The following is a 12261-nucleotide window of genomic DNA, read 5'->3' as shown; positions in this document are numbered from 1 at the left end:
GTACACCACTGCATGTGGCAAAGCCATTACATAGTCAACAATTCTTAGCATTTAAACATCAACAAGTTCTCAATCTACCTAGCCCACTTCTACATATATTTATGTATTAATCATCTTGGCTACAGATTTTTAAGAAAAATTAGCATGTTGATGTACTACAGCAGGGATCTGCAACCTGCGGCTCTCCAGGTGTTCATGGACTACAATTCCCATCAGCCCCTGCCAGCATGGTCATCCAGAGGCACCGACAACTCCAGAATGCTCTGGCGTTTCTCTTTGCCAGTTGTTTCAAGCGTTGGAACAGGCATGATGGTAAAGGGATCCTCATTACTTAGCCTTTTAAATTTTTGATGGTTTTATTCTTACTCTGGAGCAGTTCCTTCCCCAAAAAACATCTGGGAGGGGAGCAGGACAGATCCACAGCCAAGATGGCAGCAAAGGACAGCCAAGCTTTGCCACAGTCAGGAGGACAGGCTGGAGGAGAGACTGGAGAGACTGGAGGCCTCACGGGCAGGATAGAAAGCCATACGGGCCTACAGCAGCTATGTCTTATACCTGGAGCCGTGGCTCAGTGGTGCAGCCACTGCATTGCAATCCCCAGGTTCAATCCCTGGCATCTCCACTTAAAGAACCTCAGATGTTGGGAAAAGGCTTTCCTCTGCTTGAGACACTGCGGAATTGCTGTCACTTGAGGAGAGAGTCCTGGGGTGGATGAACTAGTGGTCTGTCCTTGCAGAATGCACTTTCCCCTAGGACAGTGATGGCGAACCTATGGCACGGGTGCCAGAGGTGGCACTCGGAGCCCTCTCTGTGGGCATGCGCACACAGAGTTCATCATGTGGGCGGTGGAAAATCACACCCACACATATCTAGATTGACCTGGGCCACTGAGCACAACGTGTGCGCACCGCAGTGAGCAGGAAGGACTCGGCTGGCGGGCCTGGTGCCTGTGTTCCGGGTGGCTGCTGCCGGGGGGGGCACAGAGGAGGCAGAGATGCTAGAGAGGCACAGAGCGGTGCACACGGGACTTGCTGGAGGCTAGGGCAGGCTGGCCCCTGCTCGAGCCGGGTGGGGCGGAGGAAGAGAGAGCCAACCGGTTTTTTCTAAACTAAAACCTCAGCATTCAAGTTAAATTGTCGGGTTGGCACTTTGCGATAAATAAGTGGGGTTTGGGTTGCAATTTGGGCACTTGGTCTCAAAAAGGTTCGTCATCACTGCCCTAGGACCTGTCTCTGACTGGAGAAAGCAGCTAAAATGATCACCCACGACACCTGGCTTGGAGCTACAGCCCCAGAGGCCAGGAGATGTTTTTTTGCCACTGTAAGGCATGTCCCTACTCCTCTGGGTTATCTGTGAAGAAGCAAAATGGCCACATCACTCACACTTCTGTAAGACGGGCTAATTTCTTGCCAGTTTTACCTGAGAAATCTTCATTTTCAAAAGCGGATTCCAGCGGAGGTCCAAACAGCGCACTGACAGGGAGGGCGTCGGGTTCGGGAATCTTGTCCTCACAACTTGAAAAGGGGGAAAAGATAGACACCTCAGTCCTTTCTGGACAGAATCTCCACAACTTTGTGGACACTAGACAAGAAGAGTGGACTTCTTTGCCACGGCCCTAGAGATCTGGAATGCTTTCCCTATTTAATTTTCCTTCTCTGTTGATCAAAGAGCAGCTAAAGTCAGATTTGTACCATTGTGCTGACCTTTTTTCTCTGGTCTTCTGCCTACCTCTTCTCTTTGTGATAGCATTATGGTTTGGGTGTTCATTTCTGTTTAGGGTGTTTTGTATTCAAAGGGAAGTTTTTGCATTTTAATTGATTTTACTGAAACAAAACCCTTTTATCAGCATGTAATGAACACACCAAATTACATAAGATACAGGGCATTAAAAATTTACAGTAGTCAAAAATATCAGAACATGGGGCAGGCTAGATTGGCGATGTCTCGTGGAATGCTGCAAGAACTTTTGCAACCAACTCCTGTCGAGGTTGGGTTCTGACTTGCCAAAAGAAATAATACCCTAGGTTTGTCGGTTTGCATCTCCTCTTAGAGAGGAGGGTATTCAAACATTTGGCCTGGATGTTTGCTAAAATGTTGAGAATGATTTTGCAAAGCAATTTGCTCAATTAAAGAAATAAGCAAATGCAATTAAAAAATAAATAAAACTGGGGAACAAACATATTTGCAGCTTTCATGCAGAATCTAGCATCCGGTAAAGAATGCAGCTTTTGGGAAGGGGAATGCCAGCATTCTATAAAGCAAGTTCCTAGTCCTCTTGACAAAAAAAAATAGCAATACCTGTGAACTGGGGCTGGTACAATCTTCAAAAGCCAGGGAGGAGTAACAACTGGAGGGAGGGGATCAGCAGGTGGTCACCTGTCACTTTTCAGCCTCTCCCCAACCATGGTACCCAGCATGAGGCAGCCACCCCCCACCCTTAAACTACATTCCCTCAGACCCAGAGGCATAGCTGGGCCAGAGTGCACCTGGTGCACACTCTGTGTTTTCTGTGCCCTTCTCCCCCCCCCCCACCCCCCTTACCATAGTTCAACCTGGGAAAGTGGCCTGTTCCCTTCAGGCTGAAAATGGCCTGGTAGGAACTACACTTCCCATGAGACCCTGGGCTTTGCAAGGTCTCATGGGAAGTGAAGTTCCCACCAGGCTGTTTTCAACCTGAAGGGAACAGGCTGCTTCTCCAGCCTGCACTGTTTCACTAAGGTAAGTGTGTGGGGGTGGGAGGGAGGTGCTGCGGGGGGGATTTTCCACCCCGCCCCCCCGGGCACACACCCAGAGTAATGCACACCCCCGCCATCCCCTGGTAGCTCCGCCTCTGCTCAGACCCGCCCTTTTTTTGCATCTATAGGCACACAATGTCCTCAAACGATCCTGGCCCATGGAAGTGACATACATTCAATTAAACAAAAACATAGATGCAGAGAGACAGCAGCTCTTTGTACAAGCCCCCAGCCCAGGTGTGTTCTTCCAGTCAGGCTTTGCTTCTTATCTCCACAATGTTCAACAACCAGAGCTAGCAGAGGCAGGGCCTTGACAGTGATGGTCCCACAATTGAGGGCGCAACTCCTTCCTGAACTTTGGAGAGCACGGAGCTCCACAGAACCGCAGCTTTCAAATACTTTGATTATAGAATGCTACATGCAGGGTTTTGGTTGTCCTCGAAAATGAAACAGAGGATCCAGGCCTTGCAATTACCTGTTTGTCTGGATGGCAAGCCGGGGAGTCTGTGATTTTCCTAATTTGTCACCTGCGGGAAAGGAGTTTAAATAAGCCACGGGGTGTAAAAACTCCACCAACCCTCTCCTCCCAAGCCCATATCCATTTGCCCTTCCTAGTATCCCCAAACAGGTCCAGAATGCGGAGCTCCTTCAAGATGCTACAGCAGGGTTACCCACCATGGTGGCCACAGGCATGATAACGCAGCCGGCACTTCCCTTGGGAAGTCTACCAAGCTTCTCAGACAGCAGGTGTCACCATTGTAAGAAGGGCTTGTTACTGGCTACCCTCCTTCAGCAGCAGTGGCATAGTGGTTAAGAGCAGGCTTATCTGGAGGAACCAGGTTTGATTCCCCGCTCTGCCGCCTGAGCTGTGGAGGCTTATCTGGGAAATTCAGATTAGCCTATGTACTCCCACACATGCCAGCCAGCTGACCTCAGGCTAGTCACAGTTCTTCTGAGCTCTCTCAGCCCCACCTACTTCACAGGGTGTTTGTTGTGAGGGGGAAAGGGAAAGGAGTTTGTAAGCCCCTTTGAGTCGCCTATAGGAGAGAAAGGGGGGATAAAAATCCAACTCTTCCTCCTCCTCCCCCCTCCTCCTCCTCCTTCAAATGAAAGGCTTTTCCGCTGCAGGATCATGAAGACTAATAAGCACCTGAGCTTTCCTTAGTCAGCGTGTGGTTACATTTTCCCTCCAAGTTTTCCTTCTACCCAGGAGGTGGGAGGAAAATGGTATTCCATTCAGCTTTGCCTCCTGTGGCAGCCATTTTTCTCGGTTCCTCCTTAACATTTTTTGGGGGTATTCAAAACATCTTCACAAAACTACAAATGCGCCCACTGGCTCAAAAAATTTAAGGACCCTGTCAGGCTGGTGCCTGGCAACCAGCAGAGCGGCTCCAGGCGGGAGGGGAGCTCCACAGAATTGTCCGAAACCCTTTGGTTTTCCTGGGAAGAGGCTCTCACAGCTAAAGACCCATTCTTCTGACCTTGGGTTCATGCTGCATTCCTGATCTTCGAGCCTTCAGTAGTGTGGGATAATATCACAGGGTTGGGAGGGGGGAGAAGGAACGAGGTTTGATATACTGGGGTTGTTCGAAGGTTCTGGCAGAACTAGCTTTTCCCTTCTTACCCATGTATCTACCAATGAAGGCTTCTTCACCTTCCAGTTACAGAGTCTGATTTGGATCGTAGATCCAGGGTTTGACAGACCCCTGGACTAGAGAAACACAACTGTTACTTGGCTGAGGGCTCATAGCTGCAGCTGGATGTGGATTGCTACCTCTGGGGGAAAATATTGGGTTTTGCCCCCTTTTAGCTTTTGTTTGGCCTCTCCCTCCTTCAGCCCCCGCAATCCTTGCCCTCTCTCACCTGGAGCTGGGGCTGTGTCAGAATCTGTTTCCACGGCTGCAGAGGTGAGAGATTTCAAGTGCCCTAGAAGAGGAACATATTGGAGAATAAGTGTCAGGGCCCTCTCAGATCCAGAACCGATTCCTCGTTTGAGGGGGACCCGCGAGACCTTGGGGAAAACTGATCTTCTGAAGATGACCAGGAAGGTCAGGAGACCCAGAACTTAATAAAGCTTTCCCAGATACTGAGCCACAGATAATTAGAGGATCTTCTAGATCAGTGGTGGCGAACCTTTGGCACTCCTGATGTTATGGACTACGATTCCCATCAGCCCCTGCCAGCTTGGCCAATTGGCCATGCTGGAAGGGTTTGATGGGAAGTGTAGTCCATAACATCTGGAGTGCCAAAGGTTCGCCACCACGGTTCTAGATCAAGATGCCCGTTATGATTGTGACCTGTCAGGGTGTTCAGAGGGCATTCCAGCTCCCCGGCTGGCATTCCTTCTGTCCCACTGGGTCAGACTCAACCCTCCCTGCCTGCCTTTTAGCTACCAAGGCCTTTGGAGCAGGGGCGTATCTGTCGGAGGGACATGGGGGGTGTCAACTGACCCCAGGCACCACCCATTAGATCACGTGGGGGGTGCAAAATCTCCCCCCACATCCCTCTCGCGGAGAGGCGCCTCAGCCCGGGCTGCGAGCCTGCCACGAGCCCATTGGGTGCCCCTCAGTCCGGCCCCACCAGGCCTGACCCCAGCTGGCTGCCCGGGACCGCCGTCACCCTCCTCCGCCAGCTGAGGTAAGTGGGGAATGGGGGCGGGGGGTGCTTGAGCAGGTGTTGCCCCAGGCGCCATCTTCTTCCGGTGCGCCTCTGCCTTGGAGACAACAGGTCCAAAAGGAAATGACCCTCATGTAAGAACAGCATCTGGATCACAGCCTTTGTTTGTGCAACTGGACAAGACCAGTGCTCCCATGCCCTTAACTCTTTGCAGGACCAGATCTTGGAAATAACATTACATGGTGGGTGCGTATAGTTCCTTCTAGAGCAGGGGTGTCCAACTCTGGCGCTTCAGATTTTCATGGACTACCATTCCCATCAGCAGGGGCTTTGTAGGGATGGGAATGGTAGTCCATGAGCATCAGAAATGCCAGAGTTGGACACCCCTGCTCCAGAGTGCTCGACCTATGCTTCAGGATCTTCGGCAGACCTGCTGCCTCTTGGCTCTGCTACTGAGCTAGGGTCTCCCCGCAAAAGAATCACCAGGAGCAGGGACGCAAGAACGAACCCCTACCTTCCACTTGCTTCCGAAACAGAAATCCTAAGAGGAACTCGCAGAGCATCCGATGCCACTTCTAAACCCTCCGACCCCGCCCCCCCCCAGAGCCCAACGCTGCTGCCTCATTGCACTTTGCGCCCTCATCTGAGGGACACCCATCTCCATCCTTCCCACATTTATATAAAGTAATAAAATCTGGGGTCACTTACTAGACGAATGCCTTTTCATGGTGCACTGTGAAAGAGGAAAGGAAAGGGAGTTAGCAAAAAGGGGTGATCCCACAAACTATGCATTCGTCTGCCTAGAACAGTGATGGCAAACCTTTTCGAGACCGAGTGCCCAAATTGCAACCCAAGACCCATTTATTTATCGCAAAGTGCCAACGCGGAAATTTAACCTGAATAACCCCCTCGAGCAGGGGCCAGCCTCCTGTAGCCTCCAGCAAGTCCCACATGCACCACTCTGCACCTCTCTAGCATATCTGCCGCATCGCCGCCCCCCCCCCCCCCCCGAGCAGCAGCCACCTGGAGCACAGGCACCAGGCCCGCCAGCCAAGTCCTCCCTGCTTGCTAAGGTGCACACACATTGTCCAGTGGCCCAGGCCAGCCTAGATGTGGGGGGGGATTCCCCCCACATGACGAACTCTGTGCACGCGTGCCCACAGAAAGGGCTCTGAGTGCCACCTCTGGCACCCGTGCCATAGGTTTGCCACCACTGGCCTAGAATGATCAAACCCTTCTCTCCCCTTTCCTCCCTTCAGCTCCAGTTAGAAACAGAAACATAGAGATGGGACCTCGGGTCATCTAGTCCAACCCCCAGCACAACACAGGAAATGCACGACCTCTCCCTCTCACATTCCCCCAGTGACCCCTCCTCTACACTCAGAGGAAAGCAAAATCCAACTGCACAAGCAACTGAAGAAAGGAATGAGAATTGGCAACAAGTAGGCATTAAAAGGACCTATCCTTTAACAGAAGCACGCTGTGTGGAACTGGATTGTCAAAGATATTCACAGCATGAACATCCTCTGGTAAAGAAAACCCAATTTAGCCTCAACTGAAGGGACAGGACATTTTTCCCCAGGCCTGTTGGCAAAACTAGTACCACTACGATGTACAGTGGGAAAATATATACTATTTATAGTATAGATCCCTGTGTGTTCCATACACACTGTTTCATCAGAGGATCTGTAGGAGGCTACTACCACAGGTCCCTAAAGGTAAAGTTTCCCCTTCAGTCGTATCTGACCCTGGGGTACCACTGCAAGCAGTGATTTCATAGGCAAGCCGTTTTTGTGGGGTAGTTTGCCATTGCTTTCCCCGGCTATTCTTTAGCCCCTAGCTATGAGCTAGGTACTCATTTACCGACCAAGAAATGGATGGATGTCTGAGTTGACCATGAGCCAGCTGCCAGGATATCTGACCCACAGGGGGCTCGAACTCCTGACCGTGTGAGTGGCAGTGCAACCACTTAACCACTACGCCACGCGGCTCCATGTGCAAACCATGTTAGGGTCTGTACTATAAATAAAAATACAGATTTCCATTGCACCTTTCCCCCCTCCCTTCCCTCTGTGAAGGTGTGGGCCTCTTTTTCTGTCCACATGGAAAGGTCCTGAACAAGCTGCCAAATTAAGGGCAAATCTGTGCAGACAGGCTTTGGAGAAGCGCTCAGGGGTAGCTGATAGCCCCCAAGTAACCGGGACCTTTTACTTTCTTCGGGATCCCCTTCCCAGTTTCTCACCCCCACGCTTGGTGGCAGGATGAGATTGCCCACAGAGGCCTTGAGCTGTTCCACCGCAGCAGAAGCCGCCGCGCTGTTGGTTCTCTCGCGCGGCTGCACAGGCTTGATGCGGATGTAGAACTTGTGCGGCTCCTCGTCGTCGTAATCCGAATCGCTGGATGAGCACAAGTGGTTGCTGTGCTCGCGTGGCAGGAAGAGTCAAGGGCAAACCACCACCAACTCCTGGGAGGAACTGGGAGGGCAAACGGTTATGGGAGACTAGGACAAGTGGGCCCCCTCTGCAGACTCAAGAGAACTTTTTGTGCTCACCAGTTCGCCCTAAGCTGGACAGTATTTTCAGTGATGTTGGGCTGACCTTCTGTTAGAAGGGGCAAGGTTCTCAGGAGATGAAGCCAGGCAAACGTCTTTCTCTTTTACCATTCAGGGGTCTGCAACCTGAGGCTCTCCAGATGTTCATGGGCTACAATTCCCATCAGCCCCTGCCACCATTGGCCATGCTTGCAGGGGCTGGTGGGATTTGTAGTCCGTGAACATCTGGAGAGCCGCAGGTTGCAGACCCCTGGTTTAGCCCATGAGGTTGTCTCTCCCATAGTGAAAGACCTCAAAAGCCCTGATCTTCAGCACTCTTACTCCAAACTGCCCACCCCCCCCTAAAAGAAATGAGTGCCCAGAGCAGGAAATTCTACTTCCAACCTCCAGTTCATAAATCTTCAGCCCCCAAACTATGTTGCAGCATAATGGGGGGGAGGGAAGGGGGGGACAGTCCAGAAATGATTTCCTGTTCCGATCCTGAATCTCTTTACCTCATTATTCCCTTGAAGAAACAAAGGCAACTCCACCCCACCCCAGAATCCCAGTTCTCAACCCATCTGGCTCCAGGAATAAGGTCTGACTATGACCAGGAAAGGATATCGTTCTGGCTTGTATCAGGACGAACAGTAAACCCCTCTTCATCCACTTCTGGAGCCTGCTGCAGTTGGATGAGAAAACAGCAGAGAGTGAAAACCTCCCACGTGTAACTGCCCCCCTGAAAAGACAAACCCCTCATTAAATAAAAAAAAAGATTTCAATTACTATCCCAATAATATTACCTAAAGAAGGGGGAGATCACTTGCAACCAAAAATGAGAACTACTGAATTATAAGCAGTGGGCTGTATTCTACCACTCTGCTCAGCTAATGTCCTCTCATTTGGAGGAGGAGGAAGAGGTAGAAGAGGAAGAGGAAGAAGAAGACGAGGAAGAGGAAGAGGAAGGAGGAAGACGAAGAAGGAGGAGGAGGAGGAAGACGAAGACGAAGACGAAGAAGAGGAGGAAAATGAAGAAGAAGAGGAGGAGGAGGAAGAGGAAGAAGAGGAGGAAGAGGAGGAAGAGGAAGAAGAGGAAGAGGAGGAAGAGGAAGAGGAAGAGGAAGAGGAGGAAGAGGAAGAGGAAGAGGAAGAGGAAGAGGAAGAGGAAGAGGAAGAGGAAGAGGAAGAGGAAGAGGAAGAGGAAGAAAAGGAGGAGGAGGAGTTTGGATTCATACCCCCTTTCTTTCCTGTAAGGAGATTCAAGGTGGCTTACAAGCTCCTTTCCCTTCCTCTCCCCACAACAGACACCTTGTGAGGTAGGTGGGGCTGAGAGAGTTCCAAAGAACTGTGACTAGCCCAAGGTCACCCAGCAGAAATGTAGGAGTGCGGAAACACATCTGGTTCACCAGATAAGCCTCCACCACTCAGGTGGAGGAATGGGGAATAAAACCCGGTTCTCCAGATTAGAATCCACCCGCTCTTAGCCACTACACCACGCTGCCGCTGTCATTTGCTGAGAAGAATGGTAGGACCAGCCCACCAAGAACCCAAATGAGAAGCAACAGGCGAGAGAAGGAAACCACAGTCTGGGCTAATGCTTAGAACTAAACAGCAGCTGGGATCATTACAGGCCTGAAAAAACAATGTTGGCAAAGATCCACATTTTTAAAAATATTCCTGCTTTTTTTAAAAAGAAAAATTAACCCCTTCTCTCCCCTCCTGCCCGGATCCTCAACTGCTTGGTTCCGTTAGGGAGTGAGGGAATGGACAAAACTCACCACTGAATCGGCATCTGGAGATTCCCTGGTGGGGAAGGGAGAAACAGAGTGAGTCTCGAACCACACGGCTTCGGAAAGGGAAAGCAGGCACAGCTACTGTGGAATCGCAAAGAGAGGGCAAAAGGCTTTACTCACACAGAATCCCGTTCGCGGTCTTTGCGGCCCAAGCCAGGGATGCGGAAAGCTTTGCTGCGGGTTCGCTTTGGTCCTGGGGAAGAAGAGAGAATCACAGGTTGGTGAAGAACCCGCTGGAAGCAAAGCTTTGCGAGCTCCCACTGTGGTCAGATTTCAACCAAGATACCCAATTCCGACTCAGCTGTGTTGAAGCAACGGAGTGGCTCAGAGAATGGTTTGCTGCAATGTGGGAAGTCAAAGTTTGATCTCAGCTACAAGGGCGTGAGACGGCCTGAGGCTAAACAATTTCACAGCTCCTGCCCTCAAATGGGGATATTACCCCAGACCTACATTATAAGGCAGTTGTTAAACACTCCAGGAAGAGAATGTGTGTGAAAATACCTGACAGACTGAAGGCATCTTATCTTCTTTTAGAAGTCACCCCCAAACATTTGTTCTTTCATTTTAAGCAAAAGGATTCTAATCTCTCTCTAAGTGTCTGCATCTAGCCTGCATCTAGCCCAGGGGTAGGGAACCTGCGGCTCTCCAGATGTTCAGGAACTACAATTCCCATCAGCCCCTGTCAGCATGGCCAATTGGCCATGCTGACAGGGGCTGATGGGAATTGTAGTTCCTGAACATCTGGAGAGCCGCAGGTTCCCTACCCCTGATCTAGCCTCATGCTTCCACAGGAGGTGGTGATGGCCACTAACCTGGATAGCTTTAAAAAGGGCTTGGACAGATTTATGGAGGAGAAGTCGATCTATGGCTACCAATCTTGATCCTCCTTGATCTCAGATTGCAAATGCCTTAGCAGACCAGGTGCTCGGGAGCAGCAGCAGCAGCAGAAGGCCATTGCTTTCACCTCCTGCAGGTGAGCTCCCAAAGGCACCTGGTGGGCCACTGCGAGTAGCAGAGAGCTGGACTAGATGGACTCTGGTCTGATCCAGCGGGCTCGTTCTTATGTTCTTATGTTCTTAGAACTCCTTTTATGGATATCCTTTTTTTAGGCTGCTGACTTATACTCTGCCTTGTTTTTAAATAGCTAGGATTACTAATTTTATACCGTTTTTAGAGCTTTGTGATTTAGATTGTGAGTCACCTCCACCGGGTCTCTAGAGACACCACGTGCAAATTTTGAAAACAACGCGACCAATGCAAGACAGTGACGAGAAAAGGATGCCTCTTAACGGCTTCTATCCCCAACCCGTGGTACGACCGGCATCTCCCGCAGGGTCGTTGTAATTAACCTTATATCCCCCTTCCAGAAGTTACTCACGAGATGAATAGCAGGCAGCATAAAATGAGGGTTGCAGAAATTTTCATTTTGTGGACAACTGTGAAGATTGAGAGCAAGTGTTTTTCCACTCATTCAGAATGGATATTTTGCCCAAAAAAAGGGGTGGGGCGGAGAAGAGCCTTAACAGGAATATTGCATTTGATAGCATTTAGTGGCATAAATTAGAGTTCCGTTGGGATTTTGCTGGCCTTTAACATCTCGCTCTTTACAAAAAGAAAAATATAAGAGATAATTTTCATTTGCATTTTGAAGTTAATATTGACTGTAGGACCATTACCTTCTCTTGCCTTGCATGAGAAAACAGCAAAAAAGGCAAGAGGAAATCAGTTTTTTAATGGAAAGGTGAGGGGGGGAGGTCCATAAATATTTCAACCATCTGAATATCTAACATGCAACATCTAGCAAAATTGTGAAAATAAAAAGAATTTAAGGTCTCGTGAACTGGAAACAAATACTCAAAAATCAGACTAATTGTTTTTAAAAGCAGAAAATGGGTAGAGTTAAATTTGAAAGATGCCTCATTTGGACTTTGAAATGCTATGCTGAATTACTCCAGTCTAAACCCACTGATTTAAATGGGCTTACACTTGAGTAACTCAGCAAGAGAAGATTACAAAGGGATCGAGCGAACAGAATTTTAATCTGCCTCGCTGATGCTCAGCTGTTGTTTGAACTAGTTGCTCATATTATCTAGGACAGGGGTGTCTAACTCTGGCGCCCCAGATGTTCATGGACTACAATTCCCATCAGTCCCTGCCAGCACGGCCAATACTGGCCAATTGGCCATGCTGGCAGGGACTGATGGGAATTGTAGTCTATGAACATCTGGGGCACCAGAGTTGAATATCCCTGATCTAGGGGGTGGGAAGAGGTCCAGTGTGGTGTATTGGTCAGAGAATCCGACTACGATCTGGGAGACCCGGGTTCCAGTCCCCATTCTGCCATGGAAGTTCACTGAGGGACCTACAGGCCAGTCATACACTCTCCACCTAAACCCACCTCACAGGGTTGTTGTGAGGTTACAACAGAGGAAAGGAGAACAATGTAAACCACATTGGGTCCCCTCACTGGGTAGAAAGAGGGGTCAAAACAAGGTCAATATTTTAAATATATATTTTTGTGTTGAATTTTTGCAAACTGCCTTAAGAACTATGGCATAGAGTTTGGTTTACAAATATTTTAAATAAA

General features: G+C 49.7%; 1 protein-coding gene across 1 annotated transcript in view; it reads right to left on the bottom strand.

The window, feature by feature from the left end:
- Positions 1 to 12261, bottom strand: part of FCHO1 (FCH and mu domain containing endocytic adaptor 1) — a 50147-nt gene that overhangs the window by 24058 nt on the left and 13828 nt on the right. The window contains exons 9-16 of the mRNA XM_048497807.1: positions 9795 to 9867; positions 9660 to 9684; positions 8506 to 8563; positions 7594 to 7778; positions 6060 to 6084; positions 4599 to 4661; positions 3211 to 3262; positions 1420 to 1514 (exon numbers count right to left, since the gene is read on the bottom strand). Of these exons, the coding sequence (XP_048353764.1) occupies positions 1420 to 1514; positions 3211 to 3262; positions 4599 to 4661; positions 6060 to 6084; positions 7594 to 7778; positions 8506 to 8563; positions 9660 to 9684; positions 9795 to 9867 (576 nt within the window). The remainder of the gene's footprint in view (positions 1 to 1419; positions 1515 to 3210; positions 3263 to 4598; positions 4662 to 6059; positions 6085 to 7593; positions 7779 to 8505; positions 8564 to 9659; positions 9685 to 9794; positions 9868 to 12261) is intronic.

Source organism: Sphaerodactylus townsendi, linkage group LG05 (genome assembly GCF_021028975.2).
Source record: "Sphaerodactylus townsendi isolate TG3544 linkage group LG05, MPM_Stown_v2.3, whole genome shotgun sequence".
Taxonomy (NCBI): Eukaryota; Metazoa; Chordata; class Lepidosauria; order Squamata; family Sphaerodactylidae; genus Sphaerodactylus; species Sphaerodactylus townsendi.
Note: the sequence above shows the minus strand (reverse complement) of the source record. Positions and strands in the feature narration are given on the sequence as shown.